We start from the raw sequence: 23007 nt of genomic DNA on the forward strand, positions 1-23007 counted from the left end.
ATTGTCCTTTGTTGAGTATGTTGGTGTTGGGGCATTTCGTTCTTACCTTAATCCTAATGCTACACTTTGTCAGGCTCAGATCTGAAGATAGGTTTCCTTCCATAATTCTGGAAGGAAGTGACTTAGGCGGGAAAGATTGAGAGGGAGAGATAGAGAGAGAGATTAAGAAATAGACGAGAGAGAGTGAATTGAGAAATGAGAGGGAAAGGAATCTGTAGTATAATTCTCACATAACTCCCCATCCTCAGCTTATCTGTATTTATAGAGGAATTACAAGATTTGACGGGGCAGTTAGGAAGCTTGTCCATGCGCGCACCTTTTGAATTAACCTTCCCTGATTTATTACATCAATGCTATACCTTCTAATTACAACTATACCCTCGGTCTATGACAATTTCCCCCCCTTAAAGCCTTTCTTGTCCCCAAGAAATTACAGTAAACTTGTCATCCTGGGGAAACACTGCAGAAGATCAGGCAAATACTCCCACGTGGTGTTGTCCGAGTGTAGGTGAGACCATTGCACTAGGACTTGAGTCAATGGAGCAGTATCATTGTAGATCACTCGTTTGTCAAGCACTGCCACGGGCTCACCCTCTTCCTCGATGTCTTCCGCTGGGGGGGGGGGGGGGGGGGGGCAGTATCCTACTGGCGGCAACTGTTGGTCCAATAGATTTCTTCAAAATGGAAACGTGGAACACTAGATGAAGTCCCACGCCCTCAAGCAACTGGAGATGATAAGCTACAGGGCCCACCCTCGCCAAAATCTTGAATGGCCCATAGAATTTAGGACTGAGTTTAGAGATTGGCCCTTTGTGGAAAAGGTGTTGTTGGAACCTTTTAACCTTTAGATAGACCTCAACTCCTTCAAATTGTCTCTATGTTCGATGTTTATCAGCCAACGGCTTCATCCGTTGTCTTGCTAGGGCCAATTCTTACTTAATGGTTAGTAGAGCGTCATGTCTGTCCTTCAAGTACTAATCAGCGGATGTTTCCTGGGACGAATAGTGCATTACAGCAAGAATGATGGGAGGCAGGTACCCAAACAGAGCTTCGAAAGGAGTTCTTTTATGTGTTGTATGATAGTTGGTGCTATACCACCATTGGGCAAGAGCTACCCATCTACTCCAACTCCTTGGCTTGGAAACACACAAGCATCTAAGATAAGTCTCGAGATATTGGTTGACTCTTTCAGTCTACCCATCTGTCTCAGAATGGTAGGCAAAAGAGAGGTGAAGCTTGATGCCGAGCCCTTGAAATAAGGACTTCCAAAATTGGCTGGTAAATACCTTATCACAATCAGAAACTATAGCCTTAGGTAAACCATGTATATTAAAGGCAAACCATGTATTTTAAAGATTGAGTCCATCAATTTCCTTGCTACTTCAGTGGTTGTGAACGGGTGAGCCAACGTGATGAAATGGCTGAATTTAGTCAACTTGTCCACGACAACCAATAGAGTGTCAGCACCCTCAGATTTTGATAAGCCTTCAATAAAGTCCATTGAAATCAGTTCCTAGGCTTGTGACGGAATTTCCAAGGGTTGTAGGAGGCCAGAATAAGGAATTTGCTCATGTTTGCACCTTTGACAAGTAGTGCATTCCATGACAAATATGGTCACATCCCTCTTTAACCCCTTCCAGTAAAAGAGTTGTCGGACCCGTCGGTAGGTTACATTGAGCCCTAAATGCCCACCTATGGGGGAGTCATGCAGGCTCTAGAGTATTGTCTTCTTCAACTGTTCATCATCCCCAATAACCACTCTGCTTTGGAACCTCAATAATCCCCCTTTTAATTGGTAGTTAGGGTCAGCAGTTGCCTGCACTGAAATCTTAGTAAGCAGCTCTTTGACCCAAGGAGTCTGGTCATAGCTATGGGTAATGTCTTGCACCCAATCTGGAACCAAGGCTAAGATGGCTTGACAAGAGGCTGGCACATCTCTCCTTGACAGAGCATCGGCTGCCCTGTTTTCCTTCCCTTTGCGATAGAGAATGATGAAGTCAAATCCCATGAGTTTGGTAATTCCCTTTCTCTGTAACTGGTTATGTATTCTTTGTTAGGATAAGAATTTAAGACTCTCATGGTCTGTCTTAATGGTGAATTTCTTGCCCTCTAGGTAATATCTCCATTTTTCCACAACCATTAAGACTGCCAACAACTCCTTGTCATATATACTTAGGCCCATGTGTATGGGGGCCAATGTTTGACTTAGATAGGCCATCGGTCGCCCTTCTTGGCTAAGCACAGCCCCTATACCGGTGTCACACGCATCCATTTCTAGAATAAACTCCTTGGAAAAATCTAGTAGAGCCAGTGTTGGGGCCTGTGTCATGGCGGCTTTAAGGGATTCAAATGCTTCCTCTGCTTCTGGTCCCCAACCGAAATTATTCTTCTTTAGCAGATTGGTCAATGCCTTGCTAATCATGCCATACCCTTTTATAAAGCGTTTATAATACCCAGTAAGGCCTATGAATCCTCTCAGTTCCTTCAGGGTTTTAGGCCAGGGCCAGGCCTTCATAGCTTCAATTTTGTGAGGATCAGTACTAACTCTTTAGCCAGATATAATATGACCCAAGTATTCAACCTTCCTTTCTGCGAATGAGCATTTAGACCTTTTCACATACAGCTTATGGAATCTAAGGATCTGAAATGCCAATTTGAGGTGGGATAGATGCCGGTCTAAGGTGGAACTGTAAATGAGAATTTTATCGAAAAAAACCAACACGAATTTATGCAAATAGGGAGCAAAAATATGGTTCATTAATGCTTGGAAGGTTGCAGGCGCATTGGTGAGGCCAATGGGCATTACCAAGAATTCGTAATGCCCTTGATGGGTTCTAAAAGCGGTCTTAGGGCAATCAGCTAGGTTCATTCGTATTTGGTGGTAACCGAAGGTCAAATCAAGCTTAGAAAAAATGGATGCGCCTGTTAATTTGTCTAAGAGGTCTTCAATAATGGGTATAGGGAATTGGTTCTTGATGGTTAGTGAATTGAGTTGCCTATAATCCACACAAAACCTCCAAGTGCCATCTTTTTTTTTACTAGGAGGAATGGTGAGGCATATGGACTTTGGCTTGGTTGTACTAGGTTTTTGGACAGCATTTCTCTTATAAGTTTTCTATTTCCGCCTTTTGTATGGGAGAGTATCGGTAGGCTTTTAAATTTACTAGTTCACTATTGGGTTTAAGATGAATGGAATGGTCAAGGATTCGATGAGGTGGAAGGGTTTGGGGCGTGGCAAACAGATCCTCAAATTCCATTAACAAATTGTGAATGGTTGTAGGGAGGTGTACCTTAGTGTCCTTCGTTATCAAGGAAGTGTCCCTGTGTGCAACAAGCTTTTGATCTCCAGTTGTCATTACCCCAACGTCCATAGCATAAATTAAATGCAGTTGTCCCACAATAGTACTTCCCTGTTCCAGCAGCTTCTGAATTCTTTTCCCTGAAACAGCCCTACACTCCCCAGTTTCTTGACTTCCATGTAAAGTAACTTGTTGGCCCTCCAAGCTAAAGGTCACCTCCATGGTATTGAAATCAAACACCAAGGGGCTCACTGTCTTCATCCAATCTACCCCTAACACAACATGACACCCTCCCAACTTGAGTATTCTCAAATCTGCCGAGAATTCACGCCCACTCATTAACTACTTGAAACCCATACATCTGAGTTGGTTGACCATCCTGGTCCCATCAGCTATTAGGATTGATAGAGCAGGAGTCTATTGTAGGTCGCACTGCAAGTTTTGGGTTGTTGTCTCATCTAGGAAGCTATGAGTGTTGCTACTGTCGATCAGCACTACTATTTTCCTTTTTCGGGCCAACCCTTTCACCTTAATGACCCTATCCGCTGCTTGGCCCTGCAAGGCATGGATTGAGATCTCACCCCCTTCGTTTCCCTCAGGAATATCTTCATTCCCTTGATACCCCCTGTAGATGTGATCCTCCCGGTTGTTTTTAGACGACAACCTATGTCTCCTAGCAAAGGTTTCCATCGATAGCTCATGTAAGCAAGCTTGTTCAACTGCTTATGCCACCGTTGTGGGGTACAACATCTTAACTGTCAATCTGATTAACTCCTCCAACCCACTGATAAAACTTGAAACAAAATATTCCTCATCTAGGTAGAGATGTGACAATGAGAGTAAGGACCTCAATTCTTCGAATCTGGTTTGGTAGTCCTCAACTATTCCATTCAATTTCAATTTGTTAAACTCCTCAATTACATCAGATCTGGTCTTCTCTCCAAACCTTCAACACAGTTGGGTAACAAACTCTGGCCAACTCAAATCTAACCTTCCATGGCTCCAATTTTGAAACCACGCATCTGCCACATCATCTAAGTAGGAAGCAGCCATACATACCTTAGCACCTTCAGCGATTCGATGTTGATAAAATATCCGTTCACATCGACGTATCCACCACCTCGGCTTGTCCTGATCAAAAGCCAGAATCTCCATCCTAAAACCAGGATGAGCTAAATTGATACCTCCATAATATCTTTGATTCACAACATCTCCCAATTCCGATGGTTCTCCTCCACACCATGGCTCTTGAGGTCGCAATCGGGTCACCGGTGCAGTCAGGATTGGTGCCGACGTTGACCTTGGGGGAAAATCCATTGGCAAACTGACATTCAGCTGCCGAGCAAACATGCTCAAGGCTGCCATCAATTGCTGACTGAGTCCGAAGAATTCTTCTCAAATTCCGTTCACGGCGCAATCTAATGCGATTGTGTATTCTGATCTACTTCGGTGGATCTCTTCTTGAGTGTTCCGAATTCCTAACTCCATCGTCTCCAATCTATCATCCACCTACTCCTGATACTGTCGCAATCCCAACTCGATCGCGTCTAGTCTAATCTCCATCTGCTTCACTCATGTTCTGTTGACCATCTCTACTGCCAGGTCGCAGGCTTTGATACCATTTATCAGGCTCGGATCTGAAGATAGGTTTCCTTCTGTAATTCTGGAAGGAAGTGATTTAGGCGGGAAAGATTAGGAGGGAGAGATAGAGAGAGAGAGAGATTAAGAAATAGACAAGAGAAGAGTGAATTGAGAAATGAGAAGAAAAGGAATTTGTGGTATAATCCTCACATAACTCCCCATCCTCAGCTTATCTGTATTTATAGAGGAATTACAAGATTTGGTGCGGCAGTTAGGAAGCTTGCCCATGCGCGCGCCTTTTGACCTGATTTATTACATCAATGCCATTATACCTTCTAATTACAGCTAATGGAATCCAAATGATCTCTGGATTGATCAGAAGATCCTTTCAATTGGCTAGATTTTGTAAAATCATATTGAATATTTGACGATACATTCCGTACCTTGCTAAAAAACCGATCCTTGTTTACCAACCACAGATTGTCTAACCAAATCCAATTCTCTCTTGATACGTTCCTCAAAAAATCCGATTTGTGCGGATTCTTCCCCCAACTAACGAAGAGATCTTGGCGGAATTGCCACATATGAAATTGAGCACAATTTTGTAAAGAAATGGCCCACTTGTTTCTCGAGAAGAGATGGGAAACATGCTCAATATCATTTGATTGAATAGTTGACCCAGCCCCTTGTTGTTTGAAGAAACCCTCCACTTCAATTGGTATTTTTTCACGAAAAGCAGACATGAGATAACAAATCCAGTGTTTCACTAAGATTTCAAATAGCGGTCCCGAATTCAAGTTGATTCTATTTCGCCTCTGCCTCTTCCTCAGAGAAAGACGATCAAACAATTCCCAATCATGGTCCTTGCAAATCGGATCATCCATATAATATACAAAAGGAAACTCCAAATATTTGATATCTTTCTCTTTGAATAAGATCTCAATTCCAGCGACGGTTTCATTAGATATCTTACAACTAGAATTCCTCTTTTTTCCGATCCAATTCCTCCCCCACCACGAACCCCAGTTACATTCAAGCATGTTACACTTTTTAGTTATTGGGAGAACCCAAGTACTCTCTTTCGGATTCAGGAAACAACTCTCAGAGATCTTTTTTTCCTTTTGGAAGATACAGGAGCGAAACAATCAACCTATTGATATTGGAAGACCTAAAGGAGTCTTCCAATGTATCATTTCTGGGTCCAATGGAATTCATAGGTATAGGAAGAAGCCCTATCAAATAGAGATTTTTTCTTTCGACCATATTTCAATTGTTAATACGATATATAACGACTGCTACTACAAAGAGTATTACACCCTTGATCGTGAAATACTTTGAAGTCTGATTTGCTAAAAATGTATAAGAAGGAGAAGGATAAACTTAAATGTGTACTTAAAGAGGCACCAGGAAGGTTGTGTTTGACTTCTAATTTGTGGACTTCTATCACTACAGATGGGTATATTGCTGTTAGTGTCAATTTTATTGATAATGATTGGGTTTTACAGAAAAAAAATATTGAATTTTCTTTTATGCCACCTCCACATAGTGGTGTAGCTTTGAGTGAAAAGGTTGGTTTGATTTTAGAATCAGATTGGAGAATAGAGAAGAAAATATTTTGTGTTACTTTGGACAATGCTTTAGCTAATGATATTTTTGTTAGCTTATTAAAAAAGAATTTGAACTCAAAAAAGCCACTTGTCTGTAAAGGAGAATTTTTTCATCTTGGATGTTGTGCTCATGTTTTGAATTTGGTTGTGCAAGAGGGATTGAAAGAAATTGATGATTCTATTCACAAAGTTAGGGAAAGTATCAAGTATGTTAGAGGATCCCAAGTGAGAAAGCAGAAATTTTTAGAATGTGTGAAGTTTTTGTCTTTGAATGCTAAGAAGGGTTTGAGGAAAGATGTTCCTACAAGGTAGAATTCTACTGATCTTATGCTTGAGAGTGCTCTTTTCTACAGATGGGCCTTCAACCACTTAGAAATAAGTTATTCAAATTATAAGAGTTGTCCCTCTCAATTTGAATGGGATAGAGTCAAGAAAATCAGCAATTTCTTGAGTGTCTTTTATGACATTACTTGTGTGATTTTGAGGATAAAGTATCCTACTGCTAACTTGTACTTTCCTTCTGTCTTTACAGCATACATGATGTTGAAAGAGCACATGGATTCAGAAAATGTGTACTTGAAAAATATGGCTAATTTGATGACAGCAAAGTTTGAAAAATATTGGTTTGAATTTAGTATGATTTTAGCCATTGCAGTGATACTAGATCCCCGATACAAACTTCAAATTTGTGAATTGGGCTTATGAAAAAAAGTATGAAGTTGACTCACCACAATTTGACAATATCAGTTCGAAGTTGCATGAAATTTATGATGAGTACAAAGTGTCTCCATCTCCTACTCCAGCCTCTCAAAGCAAAGATAGTGATTCCAACCAAGAAGAGTCATCATGTAAAAAGGGTTTGTTTAAGGTAATATATTATTTTTCCTACTCATTAATTAGGTTGCTTCCATTCATTTTTGTTTACATGTGGTTGGAAATACTTATTATTAATTATTTTCATGTTTTAACTTATTAGGAATTTGATCCATTTCGAAGTAAAGATCAAACTCAAACTCAAAAATCACAGTTGGACTTGTATTTGGAAGAGGCAAGCATTGATAAAGAAGCAGATTTGGATATTTTATCTTCTTGGAAAGCAAATCAATATTGGTATCCAGAACTTGCTTCTATGGCTCAAGATATTTTGAGTATTCCTGTTTCCACAGTTGCCTCTGAGTCCACTTTCAGTACTGGTGGTCGAGTCCTTGATTAGTATCGCAGTTCTCTCAAACCTGAAATAGTGGGGGCACTCATATGCGCTAGAGATTGGATGTTTGGAGAGATCGGTGATATTTCTTTCTAGTTTGTTTTACAAAATTTATTTATTTTATTTTCTTACTTGCTTTTAATGAATGAAAAATGTTGATGATTGTTTATATAAATATTTTTCTTGCAAAAAATGCCAAGTTACATATGGTGGAAGAAGATATCATTCAATTGGATATTTCTAAGGAAAACACTCCTTCAACTCAATGCTCTAATTCTTTCACTATTGATTAGATTGTGTAATATCTAATTTAGAACATTTTCTTTTATTGTTGGATGACTATATTTTATTTTATTGTTGGGATGATTGTATTTTATTTTCTTCTTGGATGACTGTATTTTATTTTTGCATGTTAGATGACTTTTATTATATGTTGATTGTTGAGGATATTCCTATTTTAACAAGTTAAACGTGTTTTATTCGTGTTAATAGGTTTTTATTCGTGTTAACATGTCGTGTTTGTTTAATAAGTGGGTTATCGTGTCATGTTGTGTGTGATCTGTTTAACTTGTTTATTAAACGGGTTACGCGTGTCGTGTCGTATAACTCGTTTAATAAACATGTTCGTGCTAGGGTTGAGGGTTTTGACACGATTAGTTAATCGTGTCATGTTCGTGTTTGTCATAATCGTGTTATACGTGTGTCTCGACACGACACAATTATGACCCGCCAACTCGTTTTGCCACCCCTAGTAATTAAGTCGTGTCAAAAATTGCCAGCCCTAATAAATAGGATAGAGGTCTGGGATAAGGAGGCATTCATTCTCACGATAAAGTAGAAGAGAAAAGACTATATGTTAGAATAGTCTTTGTAATCTTAAAGGCTTGTAATCGTGAGGGTTGTACTGATCAAAGGAGGCTGCTCTCGAGAGGCTTTAGAGACTGGATGTAGAGCCAATTCAATTGGTTTGAACCAAGATAAATATGTTGTCTCATGTTTATGGTTTGCGTTTCTTGTTTGTTTCATTCTGTTCTGTTTTGATTTCTTTTAATTTCTGTTGTGATGTTTGTGTCCAAATCAAGAGGGTTGTGAGAGTGTTCAAGAGTGAGCATATCGTTGGTTTATAGGGTATTTTCTTGGACTGCCAGTGCTTCCAATTTTAACAACCACAAGGGTAGATTAGGTATAGGATATTACATGTATTAGTTAGTGGTTGTACCTTACTGCTTGATAGTTTGTACCTTTACCAAGAAAGCCTATAAATAGGCTGTAACCTAGAGAATTAGTCATATTGTTGAATGAAACGATAAACTGATTTTCAAATTCTCCCTAATTTCCCCCCCAATTCTCTGTTCCCCCTCTCAAACTCCTCTGTTCTCCTTCTATTCTTGTTGTCTCCCTCCATTTCTATCTAATTCTTCCCCATACTCTTCTCGATTTCCCATCCAAACCCTAGGTCATGACAACTAGCCTAAATTTTATGTATTATATTAAAATGTTTATGAACTTGCACAATGTTTACTTTGTAAAATTAAATGTCCAATTGTCAGCTCCCAAGGATCTGACCAGTAATTCTCCATCAGCAGATTTATCGAAGGAGAAAGAAGGGAAGATCAAGAGAGAAATTAGGGAGAGAAAGAGAGATAGGATGAGGGGGAGAGAGAGAGAATTAAAGAGAGAATATTCAGAATCTGTTAGAATAATTGCATAAACGTAAGGCAGAAGGAATCAGCTGTATATATAGCTGGATTCTCTTCCCCATGTGCGGGTAACAGCTTACAATAGGGAATGTATAACCTGCCCAAAGCAGCAACAAACTTTGTACCACCCCCTATAACATATTCTACTAATTTGCTATTCCTCCCTTCCTATTACATTTAATTACTATACCACCACCCCTTTGCTACGCGGATCATGACACCAACGTTTACTTTGTAAAATTTATTTATGTGATTTGAACTCTTTAATTAAATGGAAATACCAAAAACATATAGCAAACTGTTCTTAAAATGTGATAATAATGTGTACATCTAATAGCATTTTTGATTACTTAGACAAACTTAAGCTTAGGCTTGACCCAACTTGGTTCAAGGTCATTTTGGGACATGAACAACCATCCTAGTACTATCTACTTGAACCATCACGGATCCTTCAAAATTTACTAAGAATTACAACCAAAAGCCCCTTCCAAATTTTAAGAATAAAAGAAAAAGAGAAATCCAACAAGGATGCAATAGCGCTGTATAAGATGTTCAAAGCCATTAAAAATTTTAAGGTTCAATTTTCTTTTCATAAAAGGTTCAGCCCGTTCATGTAAATCTCTTTTATGATATCTTCACTTAACAGTAACTATTAGCTTAAAGCTCAAACAGACTACATACCTTTACTTTCTGCTCCTTTGATGAAGATGCAGTAGCATAGTTATTGCAGAACTGCAATAAACAAGAAGAAACCCACACTTAAACAGATGTCCACACCAGTACACAGGACGCAAGTGATATTTCCAGCAAACAGAAGGAGAAATGCTTAAGTCAATGAATATTACAAATGATATTGGAGTCCATGCATAATAAGAACTAATAGAAACCTAAATACACACAGGAGAGGAGAGTTAGTGCCTCTGATAGACAGCATGTATAGAAGAGTTCTCAAACAACAACACCGTGCTGCTGATGGTTCAGATTTGGCAGAGAATTTGTAAGCATAAAAGATTTGTCGTCATTTGTCAATTTGGTTTTGATATTTGACAAATAGGAATTCCTGCAATATGCATATATGAACATACGCTTCCAAACCTTTTGTTGTCGATTTATGTTCTTCACTTCCCAACATCAAATAAGAGGGAAATCAAGAAAATGATTATCTTATAAAGTAGACACGACAGATCCTAAAGCCCTTTTTTGGCGTGTTTGGTTTGGGGCTTTTTTTTTTTTTTTTTTGGGGGGGGGGGGGGGTGTTGGCTGGGTGTTACAGTTCTCCCATGCTTGCTAAATCCCTAACATCAGTTCTCCAGCGGAGAAAACAAGCACAAATTTATAGGACGCCTGAATGGCTAAAATGTCGAAGCTGATGTTATGTTTTTCACTACGTTTTCCACCTTGTCATCACATCTTTCCAACTATTTTCCCAATCGACCAAAACAAAAATTCCGAGAAAATCAAATTCATTAAGCCCAACATACAACGAAAAGAAACGAGCAAGCCTAAATATACATTATCGCCCAAAAATCAGAATCAGAAAAAAGGGGAGAAAGTAACTAGTTTGCGCTAATAGTGGCTCCGACATACCTTAGGAAAAGCCAAAGACGGCTCGACGGTGGCGGATCGGTGGATGGAGACGGCTGCAGCGGAGAGGGAATCGGATCTGAGAATCTTCTGGAAAAGAGGAACGCTTGACCTGAGACGCCCAGCCATTGCCATAGCCAAAATGAAACCCTAATTCTTCCTTGTTCCCAGATAGAAAAGGAAAAAGAGAGCGCGATTGTATCTTCGCCGCCGGATGCCGAGTGAAGATGAAGAGTTTTGTTTATAGAGAAGGCTAAGGTTGTGTTTGGGCCAAATTCCACAAATTGTTTTAGAAAAATATTTTTTGGTGAACTTATTTGTGAAAACTATTTCTAATTTTTAGAAGGCTTGCTTAAGTGTATTGAAATGGTTTTTTATGAGGGTTTATTTGGTTACAATTTTGAGGATTATTTAGAATTATGTAATTATTTTCAAACAATTAGTTCATTACCAAATTCTTAGTTTTAAAAATAATAAAAATATTTTAATTAGTTTAAAGAATTATTGCTTTGCCAAACTGACCTTACACGAAAGTTAAAAAAAAATATTAGAGAAGAATTATATGTCTAATTTGGTAGTAACTAATGAAAAGAAAGCCAAAAAGAAAAAGAAAAAAAGTTACATTATTTGTAGTCTAAAAAGTAAAAACAGAGTTTTAAATCATTTTCTTAAACTTCTATTAATCCCCTCCCTAGGCACCAGTCAACACCTCATGTCAAAGTGCCCCATGTGTCGTGTCGTCAGTTATTTTATTCAGGATTATTTTTATTTTTTAAGATTGTAAGTGTAGAAGAGCTAAAAGAATGTTATTATAGATGCGGATAGAATTAAAGAAATAAAGATATTACACTTATGAATTAATATGATACATATAAAACTTATATGAACTATTATTGATTAAAGATAAATTTATTATGAACTTTTATAAAAAATATTAATTTATAAAAAATATTTATGAGAATAACATTTTCTATATAGAAATATAAATTATATATGGATTGATCAAATTGATCATTAACATTTGACAAGGGATGTCCAATGTTTCATCCGAATTAAAATGCAAGCAAAAGAAATTCATCAAGAAAATTGTTAATAGAGAATAATCTATTTAAATTTATGTTTTGATGCACGAAAATAGTTTGGAGATATTGTTTTAGCGTTTCTAAATGTTTTTAATTTTGAAAATGACAAAAAATGTTTTCTAGACAATTTTTATATTCTCATAAATGTTTTAGAGGACGTTTCGTAATAAAGTTAAACTATTGAAAACACGTTCTCGATGTCAAATGTCGATTAAAGACAAAATTTATTTCGTCTCTAATCAATAAATATATAATATTATCCTCACTCCTACCTTAGTCTTCGTGCCCTAACCCTAAATTTAATTTATCTGAAGTCTGAATCAAAGCTCGACCAAATCTTCTGATTTTTAATCGTCCATTTGTCGTCGAAAATTGTTCCTTTATAGGCCAATTATTCGGTGCTCGGTACGACTGCTCACAAGGTCATTGTTTTTTCAACCCCGATTGTTTAATTCTCTTTTGTCATCGATTGTTTAGTACTCAGTGCTCATGATGTCGTTCATTCAATTGTTCAATGCTTGCCTACTCAGTTGCCCGATATGACTGCTCATGAGGTCGTCGTTTCTAACGCCAATTGCTCGCTTCCCCCTCATCGTCAATTGCTCGATGTTGGTACCGTCGTCAATTACTCAATTGCTCGCTTCTCCCTCGTCGTCAATTGCTTTGATTGCTCAATTGATCGATTGCTCATTTCCATGCTCAGTGTCGCTTCTATTTTCATGCTCGATTCCAAGTTTGTTTAAATACATTATAGAATTTATATTTATATTTATTTGAATGTATTATAGATTTTATGTTTATATTTGTTTTAGTATAATGTATTATTAAATTTATATTTATGTTTGCTTAAATGTATTATGGAAGGAAATTATGTTATTTAGATGGAATAATTATTTTTTATAATTTTATATATTAAAATTATATTTACAAAAAAAATCTTTATCTTTTTATTTACACTTTATCACGCGTTTTCATTTCTTACTTTTTTTTAAAAAAAATATATATCATTTTCCCAATTTCATTTTCGTGCAACCTAGGAATTTCGTATCCTTGATTAATATGGGATTTAAATCTACTCCAATGTCTTATTTTTATTTAATTTGGAATTTGAGAAGTCGTTCGAAAAGCTATTCACCAATAGTTTTAGAGTTGAAGGATGAATTTGAAATAATTTGCTCCATTTGACACAATAGTCTATGTCAATGGTATTCGAAAACTATAAATTGTAGGCGTGTTTTCTTTATCAATGAAGTCCTAATTTAATGGTAAAACGGCAAATTCAATTATTGTCATATGTACAAGAAATATTTTTTTAATATATAAAAATTTATATTTTTAATTTATTACTCACGAGGTGTAATTTTTTTTATTAAAAATGATAACAAAAATCAATAGGCACTTATAAATAGAGGAGTCAAAAGAGTGTTTTATTCCTTATCCTATTTGTTAAAAACAACTATATCTAGATGCCATCTACAAATTCAAAAATACTCCCTTTTAAATTTTTATAACATCGTTAATACTTTTCCCTTTAGATCAAGACATACTCATAACAAAAAGGTATAAAAAAATTTAAACTTAAAATTCTGAACTCAGCCAACACTTCCGCCTACCTCTAAAATGACACCCAAATTAGCATGTAAAAGGACTTCATGCGTCAGTTGAATGCCAAGATTAAAGCAGCATCCACATTCCGAATGGAGAAAGAGGGAAGAATCCATAAATGTGCATACGTCGTCGTTGCATAATAATCCTTATCATCCATCTCCCTCCCACCTCTTACAAAACAAAACCATTTAGAATAGTCTCCATGGCATAGCCGAGCAATTGGGACCGTATATGTGTTGGTTTCAAAGAGTCATAAATTCTAGCTGCTATATAGTCGGTCACAGGTCCCATGTTCGAATCTCGCTGTTGAATTCTGTGATTTACTTCTTCTGTAAAAATATTATGGCTGAGGTTCGAAAACTCTTAATGTGAGGAATTTTACTTTTTAATAAAAAAAAAATCATTTAAGATAGTTGGACAAAAGAAAAAAACAAGATAGCTAACATGGTAACTTTTTATAAGCATAATCATAAGGATTTTTTTTATTAAAAAATATTTAATTTAGGTCATAACTATTATTGAGAAAATAAACTTATCACATTAGCCCACTACAGTATATAAAGCTAGACCTTATATTTATTACTTACTTATTTTGGCACCAAAATGAAGGTTCAGACTTTAAATCAAGAGAATATAGGAGAACTTTCGAATTGTTAAACCACAACTATAATAGTGTATGGTTAAATTTTAAATGATTTATTTTGCTTTGTTAAGTTATCCCATGTCTCCGTTATACCTATTTGTTTTCGTTAGGTTAAAATATCAAACAATCTTTCGCCAGTAGATTCGACCTAAATATAGTATTTGGTTGTTAGAGTTATGATGCCCATACTTTTTATTGAGAGATGCTCACTTTATTGCGATTATGGTTTAAAATGGGATTGAATTTACGTCTCTATCTTGATCTTTTGCTTTTTTTTTAATGTTTTGGTTGATAATAGATTGGACTTTTATAAGAATTTTTTTTTATATTTTATTATAATTTTAACATATACCTTATAATTTTATTTGTAATGAGAAAGATAGAATATTTGTAACAAGAAAGATTTTTTTAAATATGTGACTCGGCTAAAATGATTTTTTATCAAAAAAAATAATTTACCCATCTCACATATATAATTAAATATACCTTCATATCACTATATATGTGTGTGTGTGTTAGTCTTAGAGAAGATCGATCTTTCCCCTAATTCGACTTTCAACTAAATTATATACGGTCGCAAGTTTATACATTTTCAAACGGACACGCATTCAATTCTCATTAAATGGGGCATTTATGCCTCTACCAAGAACTAATCCCTCGTTACTCCTAAAAAAAATAAAAAACTTATCATTTATGCCATACCGTGAGGGTTTTGTGTCACTATATCTTAATCACATGATCCTTTATTTTAGATGATTTAATTATATATGTAGATAAACTATGAAGAGACCCTTTTATATAGTCCGACTGTTTTACTGAAAGGCTTATTGAAGAGTGTAAAAATAATAGAAATGCCCTCACCTAAATTAAAAATTTGCTCCCATGCCCGTATCTTCTCCTCTCTTTCTCCTTTCTATGGCTACCTTTAGCAAGTGCCGATCACCATTGCATCGCCTCGCTATCTCATAGCAGCAAAGGCAATGTAGCGACGATCGATACTTGTTAAAAGGTGACCATAAAAAGGAAGATAAAAGAAGAGACGAACAAGAGAGGAGTAGGGAAAACAAATTTTTAATTTGGATGATACATTTCTATCACTTTATGCCTTTCGATCAACTATTCAATAAAATTGTTGCGAAGGGTAGATTAATCCACTATAAAAAGATCACGCATAATGTGAAGAAGACAATTGAAAATATAAAAGCCATTGACTTCAATTCGTAAAAGAGACGACATATAACACAACACCCTGCGACTCCCTCTCTCCACATCCCCATGCATTCTGTTTCTTTTCATTCTCTCTTTCGTCCATACCTTAAATTTAAACACCCAAGAAGTTTTCTGGATATCCACTGGGACAAGTCTCGATAAGTCCTTTCTTCAATTACGGGACTCCAGATTGAATTTTAGCTCAAGTCTCTTCATTAACATCAGGATACTGAGTAGCCGACAGAAAATGAAGGTGCCATCAAATTGTAATATAATATTGAAGATAAAAAAGTGAATTAAGATGGTTTTGGGCAAATAAAATACTTAATCGAGTGAAGTCAACCAATGGCTGTCTCAGTAATGCGTTGTTTAAGTTGGAATCCTGTATTCAAAACATGAGCCTCATCAATGAGTCAATTAGAATTGGGCGGCGGTAGTAGTTAGCTTACTTCATTTTCCTCGGGGGTTGGGTTGGGTCGGGTCCCCAACCCAATCCCCCAACCCAACCCAACCCCCATTCTTTAATTATTAGTTTATTATTATAGTATGGGGACAGCAAGAGCAAGCAAGTACCCCCAGGCACCAGTTTTGAAATATTGAGGGTTGGCTTGGCGAGGGAACGGTCGCTCTCAGTTTTCTCTGGAATTCTGTTGGCTCTTCTTCCTGTTTCTGGGTGTTGAACTTTCTCGAGAAAAACGAAAAGAAAATAAGAAAGAAGAAAAGTAAAAAGATTTGAAGAAGGAGCCCATGGTTTTCTTTCTTGGGGGTACGGGCCCACTCCACTCCATTCCCACCCATCTCATCATGTGCAGGAATCAATGTCTTCTAGTAAATACCAAATACTTCCTTCAATCGTATTATAATATGGTTTGCAAAGTTTATTGACACATTGTCACTACCATATGTTATTATTCATAATGCTAGAAGCGATTGCAGTCCCATCTTAGCCAAAAGCCAACAAAACCCTGTTTGTTTGTTTGTTGAGAAGTAAAAAAGAAAGCATTTTCACCGAGCTCATCGCATGTCAATGGCGGACAAGTGTTGACTTTCCATTGCAGGGTGAAAAGTCCATTCTCAATTTCATCTCCTCCTTTGTTCATCATTTAATCACTCGCTTAATCCCCACGCGCCATCTTAATCCATTCTCCGTTCCTCGTTACCGGTCAACAGCCCATATATATGCACAACACACCAACGCACATTTCTCTTATATCTTCAAGACAAGCCTGCAATTGACCCTCAAAAGGCCTCTCCAAATCCCCCAAATTTCCATCCCCTCTTTCGCTTTGCTTGATTCATCGGAGCGATGCTGCAGCTGTTCTTCGCAGTGGCCTTCTCCGCCGTGCCGTTGACTCTGTACGTGCCGCCGGTGAGGAGCCTGAACCTGTTCGTCGAGACGATGGAGGAGATTTTCCGGGAATCGAGCTTGCACACGGGAAGGTTCTATCCCCGTCTTCGCTATGTTTGTTCGAGAATCTTCGATTGTATGCTCTGCAACACGGCCAGATAAGGAAGTTAATGTTTCAGTCTGTACCAAATCTTGTAAACCTTTTGATTCTGTAAATATTCCTTAGGTTTGGTTTTTCTTTCTTGGTCTTTTTAGATTTATATGTGAGAACTGTGTTTTGTTGGTGAGTTTGGTGGTGGTGTTGCGGAATTATGTTGATGGATTAATGCCAAGAATAAAGTTTGAAAGTTTCTGGATCTAGGGTTCTTGTTTGGCTCTGCTTCTTCCTCTTTATGCCCTTAATTTTTCTTTGTTTTTCCAATCTGATTTGTGCTTTTGTCTGTCTGAAATCTGAAAGTTAGGGCATAAATCCAGGGCCTGTGGGATGTTTTCTTTGTTTGTCAATGATCAAAGCTGCTTTTGGCTTCTTGCAACTTGAAATGTTCATAGAAGCTGATTTGATAAATGGCTTTAAGCTCACCTATTTACTTAAATTCACAGGATTAGCACCCGATTGATCGAATATTTTGGTATTTCTTGAATGTTAATCTAAACTGATATGAGTCTCAAGAAGTAAAAGTTTTTAGCTCATTCTAAATTTGTTGTGATTTAGAGGCTAAAAGACACCTTCTTTCAATTTTATTTTCTAGCAAGTCAAGGTCAAGGGGTTGAACCAAAAGGGGAATATTTGAGACAAGCATGCCCAATTATAGTAGAGATGGGAAATTTCCTTTCTCCTTCTTTTTCCTTTTTCCTTCTTTTTATGCATAGAACTGAGTTTCCTTTTGAACTTTTGTGGAAAATGGAATGAAGTTTCTTGCGTATAACAATTGCAATGAAGATGAAAATGAAGATAAAACTGTAACACTTTATTGATTCAGCTTGGTTTTGAATTCAGATACTGAATGATGGAACTTTTACCTACAATTTATATCAATATCAAGTGGGTTAAGAAAGAATATGTCTAATAGATAATCAGTTGCCTAAATCATTCGGTCTGTCTAATATATGCAGATTACAAGAAGATCGGTTCTCTATTAACACAATCCGATCATCTGGTCATTGGATTTTTAACCGAACCGAATTGAGGGTCAAATTTGTCTAGTTCTTGAGCTGGAAAATTCAATTTGGTCGATTTTCTTTTCAGAGATCCCACCTTAGGCAACTATTATTGTAGTAGAAGAGTATTCAAGCATCTGCTGAACTACAGGTTTCTCGACTCTCTACTTTGCGACACCTGGGGGAGAGTTATTTTTAATGTACTGGTGAGAAATAATTTTTTGCTTTGCAGTGGCCGGGAGAGGGTCGCTTAGAAATCTACTTTTTTTTGGATAGAGGGGCACATTAATTTGTATGAGATTAATAATATTATACAATATTTTATATACACTGGTCAATGAATATGATATTTTTAATAGTAATGTTATTTTGTGATTGAAATGTCCTTGTGTTATAAGAACCACCCTTTTACAGGAAAAAAAAAAAAAAGCTTATGTACAAATATTGACTTCTTTAAAACAAGGAGTCTTGTGCACTTTTGTCCTGTCAATTAGTGGATAACCAACTTTTAAGTTTTAACCTCCCTTAATTTATTTTAGAAAAGAAATATTTAAATAGTAGTAATTTTTGAAAAAATAATAAAAGTATTGTGAATCATAACATCAAGTCTTCAAATTGTGATGTCAAAGTTGCCGTGTGACCCAGCTGAGACTATGAATTCAAACAGTAAGAGCATCCAATGATACAATCACCTTTAACTTAAAAGAAACAGTCCTATGTAATATGTTCCAATGATGATACCATAATAATAATCTACTGCAGTAGAACTTCAAAGTTAAAACATAATTGCATTTTTCATATCAATGCAAAGTTCTGTCATCACCTAAAGAGGGTTGAAAATAATTATATATATATATATATATATATCCCCGAGAGTCATACAGAATCATATCTCTCTCACATTTGGAATACAAGTTCCAGAAACATCTTATTCTCTATCACCTAACTGAAACTAATTAACAACATTCCCATTATCAGCCGCTTTGAAAATTTAGCTTGCAACTGAAAAAATAGACTCAAAATGGAAAATTGGGCTCTGACTTATTGAAGAAGAAGAAGAAGAAGAAAATTGGCCGGTTAGCTTCTGCAAAGTTTGATATTTTGTCATCAGCATCAACCTTAATTATGCAACCAAGTATGTAGCCTTAAGTTAAGCGCCACCAGATCCATACTTCTTCCCGAAGACGATCATCTGCAGTTTATCATAACCGGCAAGCACTCCAGCCCCAGCGATGGCACGGAGAATGTTTGCACCGGCACCCTTGAAGAGAGACTTGGCACCCTCATTCTTCAGGATCTGGGAGAAAGCATCCATGGAACTCTTGTACTTGACGGCTTCACCGGAGGTCATCATCATTCTTCTCCGGACTGTGTCAATTGGATATGACGCAAGTCCGGCACCATTTGTGATGAGCCAACCAAGGGCAAAGCTAGCAAAGAAACTATCCTGAAAGCATCAAAAGTAGAAAACAGATGTAGTCCATATGCTGAATGGTGATTGTGAGAAAGAAGATTGGTTCCATGTTTATGGAGTCAAATATTAACAAAAAATTGTTTTTCTGATGACTAACCGAAGTAACCCACCCTAGATCTTGCTGAGAAGAAATTGAGTCATAACAAGTAACTAACCTGCAACTTTCCAGTTAGAAGCACTGGCTTCAGAGAATCATACATTCCAAAGTAGAGACCACGGTAGACAATAATACCAATACATGAGATATTAAATCCGCGGTATAGCCCAGCAATACCATCAGATGCTAATGTCTTCCTATAAACATCAACCAAGCCATTAAATTGCCTTCCTCCTCCCTTCTTGGCAGCCTTTGAATCGTTTGCCAAACGGGTTCGAGCATAGTCCAGTGAATAGACGAAGAACAGGGAGGAAGCACCGGCTGCGCCTCCAGATGCCAGGTTGCCTGCAAACCATTTCCAGTAACCATCCTTGTCTTTCTTAAAATTGAAAAGCCTCTTGAAGTAGTCTTTGAAGGCAAAGTTCAAGGCCTGGTACAATTTACAACAGTTAAAATTGGATAAATCAGAAAAAAAAAAAAAAACATGTGGGGAAGGCAATAAATATCTTGCCTGAGTTGGAAAATAACGGATGACATTAGCGGTGTTCCCTCTCCACAATGAAAACATCCCTTCGTCCTTCATTGTCCGGCTGAAACAATCACCAATTCCCTTGTATGGTTCAGAGAGTCTTCCGGCTTTAATCATCTCATCCTGATTCTGGATCAAAAGCTTTACACGTTCAATTGGGGCAGCTGCAGTTTTAGATACAGCTGCAGAGACTCCACCCATAAGAAAATCAATGGCAAAGCCTGCAAAGCCCTTTTCTGACGGGGCTTGGACAAAAACAGGTGATTTGGTTGAGGCAACCATGGACAAGTCCTGCGCCCCTCCACATGGTTGCAACACAGGGTATTGCAGTGCAGCACTGGTGTAGTTCCCATATTGGAATCTTCTGTGGTACAAAGATGGCTGCTGGAAACCACGCCCAAATGCTTGTAGATCTTGAGTTGGGTTTGATCTGAGAAGGAGCTGACCAGCTACCTTCTGAGCAACAGTGGGTTGTTGTGGCTGCTCAATCATGATGTATTATGCCTACAAGGAAGAAGAATCATCTCAAGGAGACTGCCAAGAAACAGGAGCCTAACAAACCTTTCATCTATATTCTACAGTTAGTTTTAGACGACCAGAAGAAAACAATGGTTGCTCTACCAAAAAAACTATATGTGAATCAGCAAAAAAATAAAAAAAAACTATATATGTATAGTCCAAATAGTCAAGCATGCAATTAATTTTCTACAGGTTTGATTTCCTTCATCTCTATTTCTTATTGGTGCAGTAGACTTTCAGTCCTTGGCCCGAAAATTCAGTCTGTTGAATACATCCCAGCACCAGTCGGCCTGACTTCATGGCCAACAATATTATGGCTCCCTCAAAATGTTAGAATAGAAGAGAATTTTCAATCATCCGGATTGTTCTTCACGCAACTTCGGAATCAAAAAGTGAAGGAAATTCATACATACACTTCCAAACCCTCCTAACATATGGAGACACCAGGAAACAGGGAAATATTTAATCAGACCAAGAGATACTGAACCCAGTTTGACCAACTCGACTGACAGATCAGTACCTTTTCTAGCAAATGAAGTTATGAATTGCTCATATTTAAAAATCTTCACCAACACAGAATAACTTAGAACTCCAATCAAAGGCAAAATTTAGAATATCAGGTATGACGATCAAGAAAAGTAGGAACACTCCAGAGCAGTATATTTTGTACTTCTAGTTTAATATTGGACTCCAGTGAAATGAATTAAAGTGAATATTGGATACAAAACTAATAAAGAAGCTGCCAATATAACGCAAAGTTGTTTCATTCCCTTGCAATTTTACCCTTTCAGTTGCATTTATAGACAAATATCTTTAACAAACTGTCAGAGATAATTTATTAACTTGCAAAGGCCATAATGCCATAGATAGAAATGATTATTGAGCTAGAATTCACGTAGTTGACTCCACATAGTGGGAGTAGGGCATGATATGTTGTTTAGTTTATTAACTTGCAAATGCCTCAGCTGCACTTATGGACAAAGTCACAAAGATCATTAACAAATCTGTGAAAATAAAAGGAAACAAGAGTCAGAGGACCCTGTAAGAATAGCATTCACTGTGCCAGAAGTGAGCCAAGAGAGAACAAGGACAAAGTCAAAACAAACGTGTGACAAATAATTGGCTAAATTTTCATATGCAATTTAACTATGTACTGCAAAAAATAACCAATCAATTTAATAAATTGGATTCATGGAAAGCTCTTCTAGACCAAAAATCCACAGTTGATAGGTTGATTAAAAATCACACCCCACTAACGTACTTTAGGCTCATAACAGGTGAGTGGTGATTGGTTGATGAGGTAAGGCTCATCAGATCAGATCACAACAGATATGCCACCTGGAAATGATAACTCAGTAACATAAGTGGAACAAGAACAATATCCTTTCTTCTTTGTCTCATTTTCACAAATGAACTAACTATGAGGCATTTCACAAACAGAAGCACAGATCAGAGACATCAGAAACCAACGATCCATAAAATAGGCACACAGAATGAAAATTTAAACGACAGGATCGACCAGAGGCCGGCAGATTGACTGAGTCCAGATGCAATCACCTGCAATAAGTTCCTTCGGCGTTAAACTAAAAACAAGGAAATGGCGTAAGGTAGATCACGTAATCTGGAGAAAGCATATAGAGAGAAAGCGATGCAGATATGCAGTGTATTATATTAGCTTTGAGGCTCCGATGGAAGTGACGAAATGTGGCTTCGTGGGTGGCTCTCCGCCACTCGCGGCGGAGCCAAAGAGAGGGCGAAAGGTGGAGAGCCAATCTAGGAAGCGAAAGGCCAAGCAGAGAGAGAGAGAGAGAGAGACGTTTGGAAAGAAAAAAAACGGCCTTTTGAAGATCCAACGTCCCTTTGCTAACCGAAATCAACTGGCCCTTTCAAAGTTTTTCATATTTACAACACTTTTAAGTAACCCAATTTGCTTTTGAATATGGCCATGCAATTTTAAGCATAGCACTTGATGGTGCTTTCCAGTTTGGATAGACTTCAGACTTCCACAACTTATTCATATTAATATGAACATTGGTCAATGTAGTTTAGATTTTTTTTTTTTTTTTAATTTGATTGGGCTTTGATTATCTATTTTGAATTTAACCACCTCAAATTAGATTTGTGTTAAATTATCAACATCTATCAACTTATTGTGATTTTATATGTATAAATAATATCAAAGCCCCTCCCCAAAAGTCTATTGTCTCTAAGGATGATTACCAACATCTTGTGAGCCTGAATTTTTTTGGGCCTTTTAATATAAATATTATAATTATAAAATATGAATATCAAATTCATTAAAATAAATTATAATTACAAAATTATATAATTAATACTACAAATAAATTGATCGGTGGCAGTG

The 23007-nt window shown here is 37.1% G+C and overlaps 2 protein-coding genes across 2 annotated transcripts in view; both read right to left on the bottom strand.

Moving 5' to 3' along the window:
* Positions 1-11210, bottom strand: part of LOC127801856 (ATP synthase subunit O, mitochondrial-like) — a 31223-nt gene extending 20013 nt beyond the window's left edge. The window contains exons 1-2 of the mRNA XM_052337339.1: positions 10982-11210; positions 10076-10126 (exon numbers count right to left, since the gene is read on the bottom strand). Coding sequence (XP_052193299.1) covers positions 10076-10126; positions 10982-11113 — 183 coding nt within the window. The 5' untranslated portion in view covers positions 11114-11210. The remainder of the gene's footprint in view (positions 1-10075; positions 10127-10981) is intronic.
* Positions 11211-18857: 7647 nt separating this feature from the next.
* Positions 18858-22437, bottom strand: LOC127801857 (ADP,ATP carrier protein 1, mitochondrial). Its single transcript, XM_052337340.1, has 4 exons — positions 22203-22437; positions 20109-20630; positions 19656-20027; positions 18858-19473 (listed from the first exon to the last, which is right to left on the bottom strand). The coding sequence occupies exons 2-4, from the start codon at positions 20616-20618 to the stop codon at positions 19177-19179; spliced, it is 1179 nt and encodes a 392-aa protein (XP_052193300.1). The 5' UTR covers positions 20619-20630; positions 22203-22437; the 3' UTR covers positions 18858-19176.
* Between the last annotated feature and the right edge of the window lie 570 nt (positions 22438-23007).

The sequence above is a fragment of the Diospyros lotus genome, chromosome 5 (genome assembly GCF_014633365.1).
Source record: "Diospyros lotus cultivar Yz01 chromosome 5, ASM1463336v1, whole genome shotgun sequence".
NCBI lineage: Eukaryota > Viridiplantae > Streptophyta > Magnoliopsida > Ericales > Ebenaceae > Diospyros > Diospyros lotus.

Bases quoted from the DNA above. Each gene is read 5' to 3' on its own strand.
- LOC127801857 (XM_052337340.1), bottom strand. From the start codon at position 20,618: ATGATTGAGCAGCCACAACAACCCACTGTTGCTCAGAAGGTAGCTGGT. The intron at 20,028-20,108 runs GCAAGATATTTA...AAATTGTACCAG, and splicing joins TCCGTTATTTTCCAACTCAG to GCCTTGAACTTTGCCTTCAA. The intron at 19,474-19,655 runs GTTAGTTACTTG...TGATGCTTTCAG, and splicing joins TTCTAACTGGAAAGTTGCAG to GATAGTTTCTTTGCTAGCTT.